Source organism: Egretta garzetta, unplaced genomic scaffold, assembly GCF_000687185.1.
Source record: "Egretta garzetta isolate BGI_Z169 unplaced genomic scaffold, ASM68718v1 scaffold278, whole genome shotgun sequence".
Classification (NCBI taxonomy): Eukaryota; Metazoa; Chordata; class Aves; order Pelecaniformes; family Ardeidae; genus Egretta; species Egretta garzetta.
Window position 1 is genome coordinate 1558445 of NW_009260608.1, and position 20492 is coordinate 1578936.

A 20492-nucleotide genomic window follows, 5' to 3' on the forward strand; every position below is an offset into this window, starting at 1 on the left:
ACAAATTGCTACAAAGTGGCCGAGAGGTGCTTGCTGATAATCTGTTAGGAGTCATGGAGTCTGATGTCCTAAGGTTTCCTAATTGCACTGAAGCAGTATGTTCTGCTTTCAAGCAAATCGTTAGATTTTATCATTAGTGCAAATTAATGAACAGCCTAGAACAGCCTACCTGGCTATAGCAACTGATACTAGCACATTAATAAATAAGTCCAAACTTTTCCTATATGGTTTTCATGCAGGGAAAATACTCCATGTGATAATCAGTACATACTGTTGTGAGGCATTTAAAGATCCTGATCCTCTGGAATTTATACCTCTTAGTAAAAAACTCAAAAAAATTCTCGGGGCTTTAAGCTCTTAGTTGTAAAATTGATTTTATTTCTTTGATAATATTTATGGTTTTACTAATAGACATTTTCTAAATCTGCCTTTGGGTGTTTTTGTTGTGGGTTTTGGTTTTTTGGTATTTTTTTTAAAGCATGTTTTTGTCTATGTTTATGATAATGAATCACCTTCTTGTTTTGAGACAAAAATATAACTGTGAAAACTCCATCCGTGCTCGGTACCTTCCTGGAAAAGTTACATATTTTGAAGAACCCTCTCTAGCTCCACTTTTGTTCAGATAACAGCAAGTTGTAACAGCATTCCTGAACGGTGGTGTCGGTCTTGGAGGTCCTACCTGGCTTTCCCGTGGCAGCCACAGTAGCCTCCTCAAAGCCACTCAGGGCCTGCATGCTCTTCTCCTTAGGAGCAGCTGGTGGGATTTGGTGCTGGTGATGCTGCCTCATTTAGGCAATGCTGTCTCTTGTTGCTTGTGCTGCTGGTTGTCCTCTGCCTTGAGGTGGAAAGACAGAAATAGTTAGTAGTAGAAAGGAGAAGTTGCGTGAAGCACCAAAACTGGCTTGTTCTGAGAGATGTAAATTCACAGACTTTCTAAATTTCCATTGCAACATAAGGTGACATGTTTAACAAAGTCCTGCAGTAGTTATTAGGTGGGAGATCAGTAGGATTTTACATAAGGTATTCTTAAAAAAAGTAATTCAGGAATTCTCTGAGATTTTCCAGGGGAGTGGAAAAAACCAGTAGCTTGTTTTCCTAGTTCATCCTAGAGGACTCTGCTGAGAAAGCAGCTCCTTGCCATTTCAGTGAACTGCTTGGAATGTGCTGAGGCCATTTCCAGTTTAACTGCGTAGAAGTATACCAAATACTTTCTTGTTAAGTAGATGGTTTTATTGGTTTGAAGGAATCTTGTTTTTAAAATTGCGTGATTCAAGGTTTCACAAACATGGACAAGCATGAAAGAATTTTATAGCTTACTGCAACAAATGATATGAAATAAAAAAAACAACAAGAATGTGTCTAAAAATAACTAGTGAAAGGTATGTAAAACCGTGTATGTTATGAAGAGACATAATTACAATAATAATGCTTTCTCTAGGTGTGATTCATGAAAGTCTGTTTTGCTGATTTAAATAACAAAGAAGTTAGGATTCAGCTTAGGTCTCTCAGTCCCATTAGGAGAGGACAGCCAGATCTACCTGTGGAAATCCAAGTTAACCCCCGCTTTTTAGTGGCACACACTTTGTACAGTCAGAATAACATTTGCAGTCCCAAAATTACTTGAAACGCAAGCATCAGCCTGTACACAGCTGAGCTAAAATCTGTTTTGTTACATTTTGTATTTCTGTGGCACTTGAGAAAATTATTTAAATAGCTGTGCATGCAGGAATTTGTGCATTGCTTTTGAACGTGCATTACTAATTCTGTCTCTATTCTGTATAAGTGACTATTACTAAGTTTGCTACTCAATTGTATTCACAGCAGACTGCTCGCTCTTTCGGGGGGGCTGGGAGTGCCAGCTGCCTATCACACTTAACGATGAGAGAGCAAGCTCTGAATATTCCCAGCTGAAGTCAATAAAAGCCTCAGGGATACAACACCCTCTCCAGATAGCTTAAATAAAGGAGTTGAGAAAACTTCTCTGGAACTATTTGTATCTGGTTTACTGGGTAAAATTATATGGCATAAGTGCAAGCAAAGCGAATCATTTATTTTCTTTAACATTCCGTAGGGTGATAAGAAGGACAAGAAGGTTGTGGGGTTTGTTTTCTTTAAAACAAACCCATATAGTGTAATAACAAACTACCAAGTGTTCATATTCTTCAGTGATAGCTATTAAATCACACTCAAAAGCGTTAGTTTATGTACAGTCAGTAGAGAGTCTGTGGAGCGCTTGTGGGATCACTCTCAATACAAGTAATGGAGGACAGACAGGCGATACGACCTTTTCTTCATTAACCAAATTCTTTTTGACCGGTGGCCCTTAGCGATGATCTAGCTTTTCATACTAAGGAGATCTTCTGAAGTAGCTCCTCACAACCGCAACTGTCGTCATCCCTGTCACGGCACCGTTTGGTATGAGATGCTGTCAAGCTGGGGTGGCTGTGGTTTGCCAGTGGGACAACCCACCGGCAGTGCGAAGGAGGTGCACCCACCAGATAAGACTTCAGTCCTTTGCTTCGCTGCAGAGTTGTTCCCCGGCTTCATGCCGATTTCTGTTCTGCGTTTTCGTGCTACGCCGGTCTCCCGGCCGCACTGGAGGCACTAGTCTTAATAACCAGCGCACATGTTCTGCTCAGTTTACTAATAATTTACAGCAATTTGTAGCCTGTTAGTATAATAAATTTCGGCAACACTGTTGACACAAGTTGTTATCGTGTATAAACGGCTGTGCTTTGATAAATGAATGCAGAATGTTCTTTTAGAAGTGCACCGTGTTGCTTCAGAGCATATGCTTCTGATTACGGACACGTTTCCGACGGAACGAGAGTGAAACCCTGCACTTGGGGCACTCTGAGTATGGGTGAGCAAGGCGGGAAGATGCTCTCTTAATAATTTGAAAGGCGTAGATTCTTACTCTAATTTCAGTCTTCTGATGCGTTCTGGTTTCAAAGTATGTGGATTTATCATGGAAAGTTTGAGACGGCCCCATCAGTGCGCTGGCCTTTACTTGAAAGATCCAGCGGCGTTTTCTGGGTGTTGCCAGAAATGCCTTTGGGCTAATGTTACGCGGGCGGTGTAAGTTAGGTACTTTTCCTTGCGCTGTGTATTTCTTGCTAACAAGAGTAAGCAAGCAATAGTTTGGGGTTTTTTTTCATATTTTACATTCTTGGGTCTTTTATCTGTACCATATCCTATATAATTCAAGATTAATGTTTTGGATAAAGAGTCCATTACCCATTAGTGTGGCTCCCACAGTATAACGCATCATTTGCACAGCAGAAAAAAGTTACTTTTACCCATTAATCCATGCAGAGGACAAAGGATTTTCTTCTCGTTATATTAAACTTATTCTTTGACATTAATATTTCTCTTCTACAAATTTGTATTTGTTAGAAGTTATATTTTCGGAAAACAAACAAAAAAGGAGTTGTTACCTTTTACTTTGCTTTTTTAATGGCTTTCTTGCTTTTAATTTTACTGGGTACCTTTTCCAAGCCTTGTCCTGTTCAATTTTAAAAGCTGAAATATCACCATGCCTGCTATACAATATGCAGGCCTTTGTCATGCATTTATGGTCAGATGCCTTCTTGTATTATATGTGAATTAATAATTCATCTCCTTAAATAACTCCATGCTCTTACCCACCTTTCTCTCTACCAGGAAGAGAAAATAAACAAAGCTTTAGAAAATATTATGAAATAATAAAATCCATATGGTGGCAAAATGTTAGCAGGGCAATGACCTTTGTCTGGAAACTCCACCATAATCACATTAATTTTTGCATTCATTTCTCTCCAACATGTCAGAGTTGCATATAAAATCTTGGTTATGTTACAAAATACCTTGGGGTAAAAAGAACAGTCTCACAAACTGATCTGAATCTGCACGGACAAGTTTTGAAAGATATTGGAGGCTTTTCAAGGATGCAGGGCTGTTTCTTTAGAGCATGTCGCTGCCCCATGGATGCAGCGTGTTCAGCCCCCCGGCCAAGTTGGGCTTGGAGGCAGGGCTGCCTGGGAAGAGGGCTAAACCCCCCAGCAGGGGAAGGTGGCTGTGTGTTTCTTTCCACTGCCTTGTAGTGCTTTTATCCTGCACTTTCCCTTCCTTCTCTATCCCTACCCTAAACATTTTCCTCGGCTTATGCTAGGAAAATACTGAACCTCTGCAGTTGAAACACACTGTAAATACCCACCTGAGGGAGAGATTTTTTTGCTATTGCCTCCATGTACGCTATTTAATCTCTCCTTTACCGTGGTATCTGAGGAACACATTGACTGTGGCCATGCAGTAGAGCACTGCTCCACAGTCCTCGCACCCCCGTTGTGCAGACCAGGACCTCTGTCTGTGCACCTCTGGAGAGAAACTACGACTCCCTCCACAGCAAGGTTCCCTTCCAGAGGGAACCTGGGGGGAAATGCGTGGCAGAATGCACCTCCTCCACTGCATAAATTCAGCAATTATACGAAGGATTATATTCAACGGTGATGGATAAGACACTGCACGCTGAAAGTGCGGGATGCTTCACTTTGTGTCTTGGGACTTGAGCTGCTAAAAATTGTATCCGTTTATGCTGCAATTAGTGTAATGCTCTTGATGTCAGTGAAATCACAGTTGTGTTGTGGACAGAGCTGGTTTTGCCCATGCATCTTTTGCTTTCTTTCTAAATGTAAAATTGTCCTTGGGATTTGGAAGATTTGGGCACGTTTCTGAAATGCCTGCTTTTACTGATCATTATGTATTCGTTTTAAATGCCTGACCCCTGTAATATATTTGCAGGTAAACCAGTTATGATTGTTACTGAGTACATGGAAAATGGCTCCTTGGACAGCTTCCTACGCGTAAGTGCAATAGAGAACTACATGGTGCAGGACTGGCTCTTGTTCTGAATTTGTTATGAATTCGCTGCCACTGTTCTCTGATTCATCGTCAGCTCTTGTTGCTTGATATCTCATTATTTCCATTGGGTTTTGTGTGCATTGTGGTGTGCTCAGGAAGCCAGGTAGGCATCTGCTAGCCCATTTTGACTGCTTGCAGTAAGGATTATTCCAAAATGAAGACCATTTTTGTTCTATTAGTATGTCACATCAATAAAAAAACAAAACAAACCAGCATTTTGGCACACAAAAATGGAAATCGTTTTTCTGAGGGCTGAATTACTACTGTAATGCAGTTATGCTTATGGGTTGGCAGGCTGTATGTCTTACCAAGCGATTTCCAAAGTGAATGGATTTGTGGAAATTTTATCAGTAAACAAATAGTACTGAGCCAAGAGCTGTTTCCCTGAATGTGAAAAGTTTAGGGAATAACCCCATACCTGAGGGCGTTTGAAATGTTTTGCTAGCAAACTTTATTGGCCTGTTTTCTCTCCCCAGCCTTAGACATACCTATACGGTTGTTGATTTATCTTTGTTTTCTGTCAAAGCTGGTAGCAAGCCTAAAAAAATCTGAATGCTCCCTGTGTCACCACGATTTACTTGTGGCAAAACAAGAAGTGTAGCAGAAATGAAATCCCATCTGAGGGGAAACACTAGTTTAATTTTAATTTGTTAGAGCACACTCAGCTGTGGCTGGGAGACTGCTTTGGTTCTGCCATGGTTGAATGACATTATCCCCCAAATTCATAACACTGAACTAGACGTTTAACCACAAAAGGGGATATATTGTCAACCTTAGTCTCAGTATGTACTATATATGTTATGATGTCCACTGGAGCATGTAAAATACATATAAATAATGTGTCAGTATATCTGAATGAAATATATCGGTACTGAGCTGTATGTATTTTGTTTAGGCTAAAAATCCTTGAAGAAAGCTCTGAGGAAAGGAGAATAATTTCTGACTGTACAAAACAGTTGTTCATCTTGTTCGTTCATTTGAGTGTGGGTTTTTTGGGTCATTGTTTTTGGTTTTTTTGTTTTATGTGTTTTGGTGGTTTTTTTTTTTTTACTACTGTTATGTGGAATCATAGATAAGAACCTTGTGACTCATTAATATCACAGGCAACCCAGGCCACATAACCTTTTTTATAAATGCCTTTTAAAACTCTTTAGTTTGCTTTCCTTATGGCCATTGAAAGGCTATCTCAGCATCTCATTCCTTTTGTGGTTAGAAACTTTCTTCTGATTTCTAGCTAAATTTTTCCAGGGCCTATGTAGATCCTTTTGCGTTGACTTTAGTTAAGGAAGGTTTCATAACAGGGAACTGCTACGAGTCTTTCATAATAATTTCTTCATGAAAGGGAATTCTTTAAGCATCTGTTGTGCCATATATTGGTCTAATGTTTACGGTGCTAATATCACTCCTAAGTATATTAATCAAGAATGAAATGAATGCAATCAGTCTTGCAGACTGATTCGTGTGAGCTCACCCCACATGGCAGAGCCAGCTCCCATGTATTTAATAAAATTCTGGAAGAAGCAATAGGAAGAGCTGGAAAGCTGCCCATGACGATACGTTTACAGCACTGCTGGATTCATGTGAGAGCTGCACTAGGGTATACTGTTGTCCTGTCGTCTACGTATCTATATATCAATATCAAAGCTAGATATTAACAGCATTAGTAAGAGCTGGGAGATTTAAAACACGTGTCTAAAAGCAGGTAATTAGAAATGTATGCAACTGTTGGTTTCTAGGCTAAGTCACAGTGTGTTTAAGTGATTTTTCTGTTCCTGAAGTTGAGGAAAATTTTGAGGAATGAGTTTAAATGTAATGGAATTTGGAAGTCACTGAATTGGATCAGCAGTAGCTTTTGTTAGAAAAAATGCTTGTGTAATAAAAAAACTTTCATTAGTCCACTGGTAAGGCTGGGATTTTCACTAATAATTCCTATGGCCTTTCAGGGAAGTTGGACATCTGTTTCCCTAGTGTCCTGACACTCCAGTCTCATGAGCACACGCAACTTAGATTTGCATGCCGTTTTCACACAGGTCTCATCTAAGAAATTAAAATTCTCATGACAGCAAGAACGGGAAAACTGAATTTTTATCTGAATTGAAAATCTGTTCCCTTCCCTCAGCTGATTGGGAGATTATCCTCCACAGATCAAAGCAGTTCCGTGTGTGGCATTTAAATCACGACCCCTGACTCACAAGCTCTTCACTTGAGGAGCTTCTGGGGTCTTTATCAAAAATGCTGTGCAAGGAGGAACATGAACAGTCTCTGAAATGACATTTCAAATGTTTTCCAGAAACATGATGCCCAGTTCACAGTCATCCAGCTAGTAGGCATGCTTCGGGGGATCGCATCTGGCATGAAATATTTGTCGGATATGGGTTATGTCCATCGAGATCTAGCTGCTCGTAATATCCTCATCAATAGTAACTTGGTATGCAAAGTCTCAGATTTTGGTCTCTCTCGTGTACTGGAAGATGACCCAGAAGCTGCTTACACCACAAGGGTGAGTTTCTGTGTTTGTTTATCCCTTTAAAATGCTTGTTGGTTGTGACAAAGTTAGGCTGAAATCTGAGGGAGTCCCCTGAGGCTGACACTCTGTGTTGGAGAGGCCATCCCGTCTTGCATGCCCAGAGATGTTCAGTAAACTTATCACAGCTACTTTTTAATTCATGTCTCAGAGAAGATAGAAGGCAAAAAATATGGTTTCTGTTGGTAGATTATTTTTCTTAAAAGTATGCAAAATTTATGGTTCAGTTTCTTTTTGCTGTGTGTATAAAGGAGTGAATATCACAATTCAGGCCTGGGTTGGTTTGGCACACAATACTGTAAGATTTCATACGTGCTTTGGGCAGGTTTTGTTACACTGCTGATTTAGCTCTCACCTGGTAAAAAAAAAAAAGTCCTACCCAGCAATAATTATTTTTTTTTTAACTTTTTTTGTCGTCTAGTATGATGGGACATATGTCTGATTGGAGCATACTGATATCACTGTTCTGCAATGATGTATCAGTTATATACCCGCTGTTGTACCCCTAAATGAGTAAAAAGTTGTAAAACAAAAAAAGAAATCTTGCTTAACAATGCAATAAACTTCCCGTGCTTTCTCCTTCTTGGATCATATACACAAAGTGGTACCCGTCTTTCAGAGATGTAATGATATTAAGGAGGAGACTTAACCTCTGACTGTTTCGTTCTGAGGTGAAGAAGCTTTTATCAGATAGGGGACTGCCCATAGTGCAGGCTGCTGCTTGTTTCTTTCCTGGATTTCACCCTGCCTGAAAAGCTACCTGGAAGCTATGCTGTTGGCTTAGAGCCTTAGAAAAGCCAGAGTGTCTTCTAAGCGCGGCTGTGCTGCACCCCTTGTTCTCACTTGAATAATGCTTCTGTTTTATTGTGGAAACCTTGAAGGCATACATTTAGCTTTGTGTATGTAGATATTACACTGGGATGTCTTCTGGTTGCTCACTTTAATCCTTTTGCAAGTGGATTTTATTAACTTGAGAAAAACTGCCATTAATCTATCTCCAGTATCTTAGTCAAGTGTAATTTGCAAGGATGCCTAGTAATCGTCTCCTCTTCACTGTAAAAACCAGATTAAAGTAGAATGTATGAACAAAACCTTAATGGGGTTTTTCTAGGGCTTCCTTCATTCCTGATCACTGACAGGAGCAATCAATTATTGTGGTAGTTTGCATTCTACCTTCTTCATGATTGAAGTAAAATAACGTGACAAATGAGTAAAGAAATCCTAGCTGTTTTCTTACACATTATATACACATACATTTATAGATACATATTTGTCAATCATACCTTCATAACTTACCAGGCATAAAGACACTATTCTTTACTTGACCTTTCAGTGCTTTCTTTGACCTCTGATAAGCTTTTGTGTGTTGTTAGAAATATGCAATATACACCACTTTAGAAAACTGTCTGCCGAGATCTCTCACGGTTAATATAAAGAGATGTTAGCAGGAGAAGGCAGTTTTCATGCTCAGTATAGGTGCAGCATTCGTAAGTAATTATCAATATAATGCAAGAGTTCCTCAAGACAAAATTGTCTGTAGTTCAGCCAGAGTCAGATTGCTTGGTCAGATGCTTGCCTGCCCTCTTCTTAAAAACTCCTGTGAAAGTAATGGGTGTTAGTGTCTCCGAGGTAAACAGTTTTAGGTATGGTATTTATCTAGTCTCATATTTAACCTCCCTCCCCCAGGACGTACGCTTGCAAGCTGAGGCAATTACTCTGTGTCCTACCACTACTGCCCATAGGCGGGTGATCGATCTCTCCTTTAAAGCAGCTGCTTACATGCATGGAGATTGCTGTCCTCTTCACACACATGCCCTCCATTCTTTTATTTTCCAAGGAATTTTTCCAGACTTACTCTTCTTGCTGGTCTCCTTCAAATTTTAATCAACTTAACTACATTTTCCTTAAATGTGATGCCTCAAATGGGATACTAATCCCCATCACCAAGCAGAGCATATTTATCTCATGTTTCTTTACACATGCCCTTTCTGTTAATATCTCCATGGGTGAGAAGTCTCTGTCTCTCCTTCCACCCCCAACACAGCTTTGCCACATGGTTGGCTCATGTTCTGCTTGGATACGTAACCTCTGCCAGGCTTCAAAATTCCACGCTCTTATTCCAAAACTCATCTGGACCTGCAAACTATAGTTTAGTAATGGGGTTTTTTGTATTTACGTAAAGAGCTGAAGAAACCTTTGAGTCCTAGTTAACTTAGATGAAAAAGTTGTAGAGGGAGGAAAAAGTAGCTCCCCATCAAACTGCATAGCATACAGCTTTATAAGGGAAGCACGCTTCCCTGAAAATGAAGCAAACGTCAGTGACTTTTATCCGTGGGTGAGCTAGGACACACCAGGGTGCACAGGGGGTCAGTGTTTCTGGCCAGTGTTACATGTGAAGTTGCTATGGCCAAATGCAGTGTTGATTTTTACTTTTTTTTTTTTTTTTCCTTCCTCTTCTTCTGCCACCTGTTTTCTAAGCCTACCCACCTATTTGCATTTAGATAGTGAAATCTGATGGAAAGAAACTATTTTGTAAAGTGTAATCATCTGTGTTCAGTAAACTCCATCTGGCATTTATGGCGCATATGCAGACTGCTGCAGGAAGATGCTCAGAAAATTAAAACCTTCAAATACAACCTAGGACAAATCTAATTTTCTTCAAACACAGTTGCTGACTATACCTCTGCCACATCTTGACTCTGTGAGAAGGACAAGGCTATTTGCTACTTGTCTTTTTGCTCAAGTTTCCTTTGAAGTGAATCTTGTATACGTGTCCAGGTAGTGTGTCCCTGGAGTATATTTGATCCCCACCTTAAACAACTGGGACCATGAGTGTGAAACAGGGCTCCTGTCCACTGGAAGAAAGCTGGGCAGTTTGTGTTCCTGCTGCTTAGTCGTATCACAAAACACAGGACCGTTCCCTAGGCTGCTCCTAGTGCATTTTACAGGCACTAATTATATGGTAAAACCGAGACAAAAATAGTGCCGCTTTTTAAAATAATGGCATCATCCCAAAAAATTTTATGCCTTTACAGCTAAAGGTTGACAACTACTCAGTAGGATCTTTGAAAAGACAAAAAAAAAATTAAAATCCAAGTTATAACCACAATTCCAAATGTTCAAACAGTAAAGAGTGCCTATTATATTAATGGGTAGAGACTTTTGCCTCCCCTCTGCCTCTTCCCACCCCCAGTTCTCCATTTAGTTTCAGTGGTACTAGGGAAATTCATAGAATTACCTGCAAAAATAGATGTTTTATCTATTTAGCCTCCTCTTCTACCCCTGTTTTACACCTGTAAATGTCAAAGCCTGAGAACAATTCCATTGCTTTAATTCGTAATTGCAATTTGGGATTGGTCTCCCCTCAAGAAGCCCTGTCAGCCCTTCAGGCTTTCAATAAACACCACTGATGGGGTGAAATTTTATGTTGTTCTGTTCTCAGAAGCTGCGTCTGAAGCTTTGCATAAAGGATATGAACATGTATCCTTTTATATATCAATAATATATGTATCCCTTGATATATCAATACATAATCTGTGACATTCATGCTATTGTACAAGAGCTCTGAAGGACAATGCAAAGATCCCAGGTGCGCATGTGAAATACAGGGAATCAAGAGTTGTAAGAAAACTTTGCTACCTGACAGGGTCATTTTTTTTTTTTACCTCCTGAATTCTTGTCACTGACTCAATACCACAAAAGGCCTTTGGCAGCCTGTGGTCTGCCTGCTTACAGAAGCAGAAGCCAGCATGTGAATTAGGCTGACTGAGTGTTTGGATTTTTTTTTTATTTTTTTTTTTTTTCACTGAGCCTTTGTGCCGGAGGGGATGTACTGTAATTATCTACGCGCTCTGTACCTATTCACTTTTAATCGAAAGGCCAAGATTGTGTTAAAATTGTCATTGTCAAATTGATCCTTTTTATTCTTATTATTTTTAGATGTCTGTATGACAAGTAGGTGGACTAATGACACAGTATGAAGTGGAAGTAAATTTAAACGATCACACATGTAGAGGGGCTGTAATTATGTCTCTCAAAAGCATAATATTTGGGTAATCAGCAGATGAACTTTGACTATTTAAATGCATAGTTGGATACATCACTGGTGTTCATGGCATTTGAATGTAAAACACAGTCCAGTTATTATACTTGCATGGATAACTTCTCATTAAATCTACATCACTTCAAAAAATACTGTGCCTTGATGGCAAGTGTGCTGGTAGCCTGTGCCCCCAGGTAACGGTGCCAGAGCAGGGCGGGCACGGCAGGGCACTGCTCCATGGTGTGCCATGGGGAAGGGCACGCAGGTCCTTTCTGCTACGCACACGCAGAAATTTGCCATGCTTCCTTCATTCCCTATGTATGCAAAAACATGGTAATACCGTCTGAATGTATTGAAAGGTGTGGTAAAAAAAAAGAAGAAAAAAACCCCGCAAATTCCCTCAGAGCAGTGCGCTGTTATCCTTTACCACTCAAGAAGGAGATAATGTCCAGATAAAATTAGTAAGGAATGAACAAGTAGCATCGGGTCATTTTCAGGTGCTTAAGAGGGTAAGCCAGGCTCATCTCACTCACATGAAACCATCTTGCGCTGTACCAGTAAGGTATCTCCCGAACTAGCCTAAGTCCTGATGTAATGAATTAATGTCAGGCTTTTACCTTCAGGTTTTCCTGCAAAGTTCTTCTGATAATTCTTTTAGGATCCATTTTTCTTGATTCTCCTCTCCCTACGCCTGTGGCTTTAGGTGCCTGTGGCAGTCACCCTGTAACAGATTATAAATCAGAATATTGGAATGGGTTATGAAGGCCTGGAAACAGCTGCCTTGTGCCAGAGTGCCAGACGCGCTGAAAATAAATTGAGGACTTCATTGACTTTAGATGAATTATGCTGAACGGCCAGATACTGTAGGAATCACAGCTCCATCTAGAGCGGATAAAACCTTCGGTTACTGCTGGCTCACTAATTTCAAACCCCAGGAGTGGTTCTCTGACCTAGACTGCCTGGGATTTTGGGCTGCAATAACAAACTCCCACAGTTTCTACTACTAATGCTTTCTTTCTACTCAAATAAGGCAGCTTCTTTGGCTTCATGATGAGCATGCCCTTAAAGGGAGACCATGACAAAAATATATAAAACCCTGTGTTTGTCTTCAGAAAGTAATCAGTAAATATATTACCAATAGTTAGTGATGCATGCACACGTAGATCTCTCTTTATAAGCATGTATCAAATAGATTTGGGCAATCCTTTTTCCTAGGCATATCTGTAATAATTTTTCATTTTGCAAGTTTGGCTTACATGTTCAGTCCTGATAGTACTAATTTTGAAGGGTAGGAGCCCAGTAATGCCAGCCAATAAAATTAAGAGTTTCAGATTTTCCAGTGGAGGATAGGCAACAGAGATAGCAGAGAAAGAAGATTAAATTGCGTGAAGGCCTAATGGACATACAATACATAATTTAAAAAAAAAGAAAAAACAAAAAAAAAAACAAAACCAACCAACCAAACAAAAACCAGGCAAGATTTCTTAGTACTTTCATCATAGCAGTTTGTAGAGCAGGTATCATTATACTCACTTAAAATATCAGGAGACTGGGGAAGCGGGGGGTAAAAATCAAGGGACAAGTAAAGAAACAAGTATGGGAACTTAGTTTTCCCAGCTCCAACTCTATGGTCTAGGAGGAAGTGTTTGGTTAAATTTACGCAAGTATCTTTGATCCTGGCAAAGAATATTGGAAAGAATATCCTGATTTCTGGCAGAGCAGAAAATTGAAGAGGTGACGTGTTCAAATGAGATGTGTATTTTTCAAAAACACTGGAAGTGAAAAGAGGTTTTTTAATTCTGAATGATCATGGGGTTTTAATTATAAAATAGGCTATTTGAATTACAGCAAGATTTTTAATGTTCGAAGGTAATGGCAATAGAAAACTATGCATTTAGTTTCATATGGCTTTTCATATTTTCTGCATATATTGATATTTGGACATCTGCTAAAATATGAAAGTTTCATGATCCTTTGGGGGGAATTGTTTTTGTGTTAAAATGCTTATTTGCCTAAAAGATATTTACCAGAACTTCTTTTTTTGCTGTTCTTGCTCTTAAATTATTCAAAAAATGAGTCAACAAAGTCCCTTTTTAAATACAAAGAGAAGATTGACATTTTTATGGCAAATTGGGGAGCAGAACAGCAAAATTAGAGTTTTACACTCTATTCAGTGGCAGTTGATTTCTTTTTTAGCTACATTTTAATACTCTCCTTATTTTTTTCTCATTTATGGTAATGGTACATGTATCTGTAGGCTGGCATAGTGTTACAGCTGAGACTTAGCAAAGAAAACTTACATCCTTGTGATGGAATCTGGGGTTGATGTACCTTCATTTTTCACTAAAACAAACAAAGCCAGAAGAACTTTGTTTCATTGAGTTTATAATCTTCCTTACCCTGCAATAAAGCAGTCCCAAAACGTTAGGAGACTAATTAACGTCATTTTCTGAAAATGTGTTTCTCCAGTTGTACAAATGACTTTTTCGATAAGATTATAAAGGTAAAGACCTTCCATCAAACATGATATTTCCTGCCCTTGCCTAAAGAGCTCATGTTCTAGCCACAAGCGCATTTTTCCATGTGACATCTGGCAATCATTTCTCTAGGGTTCGGCAAGAAGGGCTCCATTCTCATCTCTTAACATGAAATTAAAAGAGCGAGCCTGAAGCCACCCACAGAAACTCAGATTCTTTAGAGAGTAAGATTCTGTGTTTCACAGAACAAGCTATTATGTGGAGCAAGGAAAACAGCATAACTACTCCCTGCCTCAGGGGGCTTTCCCACGTGGCCCATCGGAGGTATACGTTCTGCCATGCCTCTGTTCGAAACGTAGCCAAAGCAATTGCTGGAGAATGGGGCCCAGCCTGGCTGCATCGCCACAAGCCCCCAGACATCACCTAGCTCTCTATTTCGACTTCTTTCTAATCCGATGGCGCAGTCTCTTTCCCAGCTGTGCTGATGCCTCCGGGCAGCAGAAGCCAGAGGAGGCTTGGGACTTGCCTGTGGTGGCAATGCTACTACTGGAAACAGCAAGGATCAACAGTTCCCTCTTTTACATCTCTATTTGGCCAGAAATTTTAAACATTTCACCTCGAACCAAATGCCAGTGTCGATCTGGCTCAGTCCCTGCTGGACACACTTGCCTGTGGGAGCGCTGGTGGGGGGATGGAGCTCTGAAGCCCCTGCCAGCCATGGGGAGTGGTGGTGGCCCCTCATGCCTGGGCTGCAGCAGCCACACATTCCTTTCCAGATGTGATCCACGGTCCACAGTGTTGGGTTTGATCTGCAAAAGTCCTTTGCAGTTTACATCTTGGGTAGCGTAGAGGCAGCTGCGATGGGCTGGGGTGGGCGAGCACCCTGCAGACAGGGTCGGTGTTTGTGCAAGTTTGGGATATGGCTTTCCCCCAGCATTGATGTTTCTTTATTGGAAATCAAAGTTCACTCTACTGTATGCGTAGAATAAAAGGTTGAAAAGGGGGATCGATTTCTTTATCATCCCCACATCTAAAAGTGTAAGTGGATTTGTTGTGAAAAGGCTAGGACACAGGAGAGCTTCCCGTGTTTCTTGGCTGTGCCTTGGACTCGCTGAGGGACCCTGGACATTTGTGAAGTGGGTCTGCTATTGCTTCTCTATAGAGTATGAGAAAATCAAAATCGTTGTTATGGTCTCGGTACCATTATGAAGCAGCACTGGAAATTGTGAATGAGCTTATGATGAATAGAAAATACAATGTACTTTCTGCGACTAAAGGACATAGTCATATAGATTTTTGCACGTTTGCAAGAGACGTCTGGCTTCTGTGATGAAACACTGGCTTGCAATACTGCTATTTATTTTGTGTGTCCTATTTGCTGGTTCACAAGTAATGTGGAAATTAAGCGTTTACCTAATTTTAAGGGTTGTGTGCAAAATGAAGGTTTGTCTTTTGGTTAAGGTAGGGAGTCTGCTGACTAGGATGGGATCCATAAAGAACGTATGCCAAGGCAGATTCCCTCCCTGACCTTTGTCAAGCCTCTAACACATACCTAGTGACATTTTGCAGGTCTAAACTGCAGCCTGAGGCTGCTTGTGTGCATTTTACTAATTTGACCTCTGGCATCAAATGGTGGCCATAATCAGCGGGAGGTGTTCACCTAACTACAATATTAATTGCAATGGTAGCTTCAATTCGTTTCAAGTTTACATTGTTTAATGATGGCTTGCTTGTCTTGTGACTGTAAAAAAATGTTTAAGATGCCCCAGATGGCATTTTTGCACTCTCCCCTCTGCACAGATGACCCCATCCGAATCTGTCTTTCTGTGACGGTCTCTGACGGCTCTGGGATGGGCAATTTGTGCATATGGTCACAGTCATTGCCTTGTGCAATTGGAGGCTCGGCGCTAGTGAAACAGAGCAATGACGTGGCCCTCGTTTTCCTTGAATGTCCTAGGAAACATGGGGTGAAAACATGGTGAAACTATGCAGGTTCCACATCAATAGGGAATTCAAATGAAACACCTTACAAATAGCCAAATCCAGCCCTCTTGTGCTGTGCAAAAGGATCTAGGATGTAAGCAAGGACCTCCTTAATGCTGTTGGACTGTCTTGCCAGTTCTAAACATTTTATAACTGAAAATCAACCATACTTATCTGTGCATGTTATGCTACACATACATATATGCACGCATATATATTTATATATCTGTGCATGCATACAATATGTATACTATACTATATATCTATGGCTTCAGTAGATTTTGCACTGTAAAGTATTTCGCGCAGTAAAGTGTACAAGATGCTTTCATGACAAATGGCAACAGCATTTTCCAGCTTATGCTGTCTTTTACACCAACATAATGTTAATTGAGAATCTCAGAGATAAAAATAAACAACCGTGCAAAATTATATTCACTGTATTACACTCAAATGGACTGTTTTATTTTGTTTTGCTCCTAGGGGGGCAAGATTCCGATCCGATGGACATCACCAGAAGCCATTGCGTATCGGAAGTTCACATCAGCCAGTGATGCGTGGAGCTATGGGATTGTTCTCTGGGAGGTGATGTCTTATGGAGAAAGACCATACTGGGAGATGTCCAACCAGGATGTGAGTATATTGTTAGCTGAGTTACCTTCTCAAATAAAGGATCAAGCTGTGAAAGGAAGTGAAGCATAATGAAGCCAGGTGGCTCTGAGTTTTTGACGTTGACATTGAGTAAGATGTAGAAACTAAAATCTCCAAATCTCCCCGGTCAAGTAAAAGTTCTAATGAACTTCACAAAAAGCCAACATCTTTATAGCAGGGTATTCTGGACCTCTGAAGGAACATATTAGAGAATTTTACCACGTTGGTGGTTTCCTGTAGGATGATTCAAACATTTCCACTGCAATGATGTCGTTGCCTCTTACGTTCCTTAGCTTATTGTTAGAAAACCCTCCTAAATTTCTGTTGATCCCTTTTAGTTCCACTTGTATAATATTCTATAGAAGTTTTCTGTAAATGTCAAATACACAGAATAAATAGCTCTTGGAGCTTGTGAAAAACAGAAACAAAGCATTTCTACTAAGAGTTTAATGAAACAAAAATGCTTCTGGAAGTAATCAATGGATAAAATAGAGAAGTAGAGCGATCCGATTAGAAGACTTCCAATACAGGCTTATTTGCAACATTAGTAAACTATCCAAGCCTGCAATCCAAATGATTAATGGATCTCTCCCGGGTTTTTTGTAAGCAGCGTAACATTTCCCCAAATAAGATTTTTTTAATATCTATTTTGGGTTCTTTTTCTGTTGTCTTATTAATCCTAGATTTATTCCACAGGAGTTACTCACAAACAGAATTTTTTGAAGTACAGTCACTAACACAAATAGATTTTCCAGTGGGTTGGTATATATCGTTACTAGCACTAAGTTAAAAGAAGTCGTTAACATAGTTGTAGTCAGGCATTCTCTATACTACTTAATGTGAAACAAGGAAAAAGAGATGAAAACTTCCTTTCAAATGAGTACCTCTGGAACCCAAGTCTCTGCGGAAGACTATGTATTTCTTTTAATTAGTCATGAATGTTTTTTCTATTGTTTGTGGAGATTAATGAATCGTGAGACCTTACCTGGAGTACTGTGTCCAGGTCTGGAGCCCTCAGCACACAAAGGACATGCAACTGTTGGAGCGGGTCCGGAGGAGGGCTACAAAAATGATCCGGGGGCTGGAGCACCTCTCCTATGAGGACAGGCTGAGGGAGTTAGGGTTGTTCAGTCTGGAGAAGAGAAGGCTGCGGGGAGACCTGATTGCGGCCTTTCAGTACCTAAAGGGGGCCTATAGGAAAGATGGAGAAAATCTTTTTAGCAGTGGCAGGACAAGGGGTAATGGTTTTAAACTGAAGCAGGGTAGGTTTAGACTAGATGTAAGGAAGAAGTTCTTTACAATGAGGGTGGTGAAACACTGGAACGGGTTGCCCAGAGAGGTGGTGGAGGCCCCATCCCTGGAAGCATTCAAGGCCAGGTTGGACGGGGCTCTGAGCAACCTGATCTAGTTAGCGGTGTCCCTGCTCACTGCAGGGGGGTTGGACTAGATGGCTTCTAGGGGTCCCTTCCAACCCCAACCATTCTATGATTCTATGATTCATACATAGGCTGATATACTAGTGGAATGCCCTTAATAATATCATGTTAAAATCAGAAACAAAAGGATTAACCTATTTATGTGCTTCTGCTTCATGGCTGCTTAAACCATGGACTGTTTTCTTATCCCTGTTCTGACTCAGGATAGTTTTTCCTGCTTTTGAATTAACTGATCCAGATAAAACGGAAAGATTAACAAAATATGGCTTTATCACTTTATAGCTATCATATATTAGAATACATTGGGGTTTTATTACTGGTGGATAGATACTGTAGGACTAATCAAGAGGTGTTATACTCTAGTGAAAAGGTTGTATTAAAAAGCTTCATAACAATGTAAATTCTGGGCTTTTTTTTTGTCAGTCTGGACAAATGATAAAAGAATTGGGCCTGCACTGCCTAGTATTGTGGTAAGTTTTAAAAATATTACCTGGCCCTGTGAGATCGCCCACAAGACCTTCTATCTATCAGTTCAGGACGTCCCGTGAGAGGGTAGGTTGGTTTTCTGCCGAGTTCAGCGTCCACCGGAGATCGTGGAAAGCGTCTGTTGCTAAGGGTGATCAGAGAGATAGTCAAGACCTTTTGAAGTGTGGCATAGTTAAGCAAGCGCCTTACTAACTGTAGCTTTTATTTATGGATTTAGTTCAATCAAGTGTGAATTTTGGAGATCCATTCTAGACTCTCACCTTCCTCAAAGTCACATACTGTATCTTAACTCCCCTTTCTCTATGCCTAATTTACTGCCTGGTTTACTTTGCAGATAAACTAGAGGCATTGCACGACAAGGCAATTAGTGAATAAACACATTTGTTTAAATACAGAATGTCCATGTTAATGTGGCTCGCAGAACCGATAAAACCAAGTTGATTTAAGTGTCTTTAAGTTTTCAAAAACTTTTATCCTTGTGCAGGTGATTAAGGCTGTTGATGAAGGGTACCGCTTGCCACCTCCTATGGACTGCCCAGCTGCCTTGTATCAGCTGATGCTGGACTGTTGGCAGAAAGACAGAAACAACAGACCCAAGTTTGAGCAGATTGTCAGCATCCTGGACAAACTGATTCGTAATCCCAGCAGTCTGAAAATAATCACCAATGCAGCGGCAAGGTGACATATTAGATCTTACTTTGCACATAAATAAATGTCTTTGATTTCTTCATTTTCCATAATTAGAATTTGTTTACTTTTTTCACCTGCTTCTTCAACTTTTAACCATAGCTGTTTGCAATCTTGAAGGCTAGAGAAAGCTTCCTGACTATCCCTTCGGGACAAGGATTTAATATTATTATTATTGTTATTAATTAATTGCTATTATTTATTCAAACTGTGAAAAGCTGTTATGCTAGGGTTATGAAACCCATTGTAAGATTGAGCAGAGGTTTGGGAGAAAACCACATATGGCAGATTTGGCCATCATCATCTTCCTTTTCCTTCTGACCTTATGTGGTGTTTTAAGTGCTTCGTGCTTCAGAGGTTACAGCTAGCCATATTCCAAAGTATCTTTCTGAACTGGGTCCAAACACATATCCCACATATCCTGCACTCTTATGCTCTGCTCTGACAAGTCACCTTAACTTTAATCACATGAATAATGATTTTGCTTTAAAAAACTTAAAAGTGCACTTACATTCCCTGTTAGATCAATGCCTTAACTAGGAATTAATTTCCAACCTGTGCAATATTCCTCATTGCATTAAAAACATTCATTTATAATCCTGGTTGTTCAACACACTCTAGAACATCACTATGATGAGATAAGAATTATCTCATTGAGAGGGAGTAACTGAAGAGTGTGTTGACACCTAAGGACATAATGAGGATGTGGTGAAATAAGAGCTTTAGTTACGTAGGGTTTATGTGAGTTGGTTTATATAATGCATAAAACATCACAGTCTTACTGAGGAAGAGAAGGCTGCCCTGGAGAAGAGAAGGCTGTGGGGAGACCTGCTTGCAGCCTTTCAGTACCTAAAGGGGGCCTATAGGAAAGATGGGGACAATCTTTTTAGCTGTGACAGGACAAGGGGTAATGGTTTTAAACTGAAGCAGGGTAGGTTTAGACTGGATATAAGGAAGAAATTCTTTACAGTGAGGATGGTGAAACACTGGATCGGGTTGCCCAGAGAGGCAGTGGAGGCCCCATCCCTGGAAGCATTCAAGGCCAGGTTGGACGGGGCTCTGAGCAACCTGATCCAGTTAGCGGTGTCCCTGCTCACTGCAGGGGGGTTGGACTAGATGGCCTCTAGGGGTCCTTTCCAACCCAAAACATTCTATGATTCTATGAAGTGATCTGAAAAGATGTAAAATTTCTTTTAGTGTGAATGCTAGTGTAAAATCCTCTGCAACGCAGGGTCAGGGAGAAACGCACTCTGCTGCTTCAGAGCCAGGTCTTGGAGAGGGTTTCAGTGGGCAAGAGACTGGAGTCTGAC

General features: G+C 40.3%; 1 protein-coding gene across 2 annotated transcripts in view; it reads left to right on the plus strand.

Annotated features, from left to right (window-relative positions):
* Positions 1-20492, plus strand: part of EPHA3 (EPH receptor A3) — a 153156-nt gene that overhangs the window by 117815 nt on the left and 14849 nt on the right. For both annotated transcript variants that reach the window (XM_035900377.1, XM_035900378.1), the window contains exons 10-13: positions 4780-4841; positions 7190-7399; positions 16406-16555; positions 18980-19173. In XM_035900377.1, coding sequence (XP_035756270.1) covers positions 4780-4841; positions 7190-7399; positions 16406-16555; positions 18980-19173 — 616 coding nt within the window. The remainder of the gene's footprint in view (positions 1-4779; positions 4842-7189; positions 7400-16405; positions 16556-18979; positions 19174-20492) is intronic.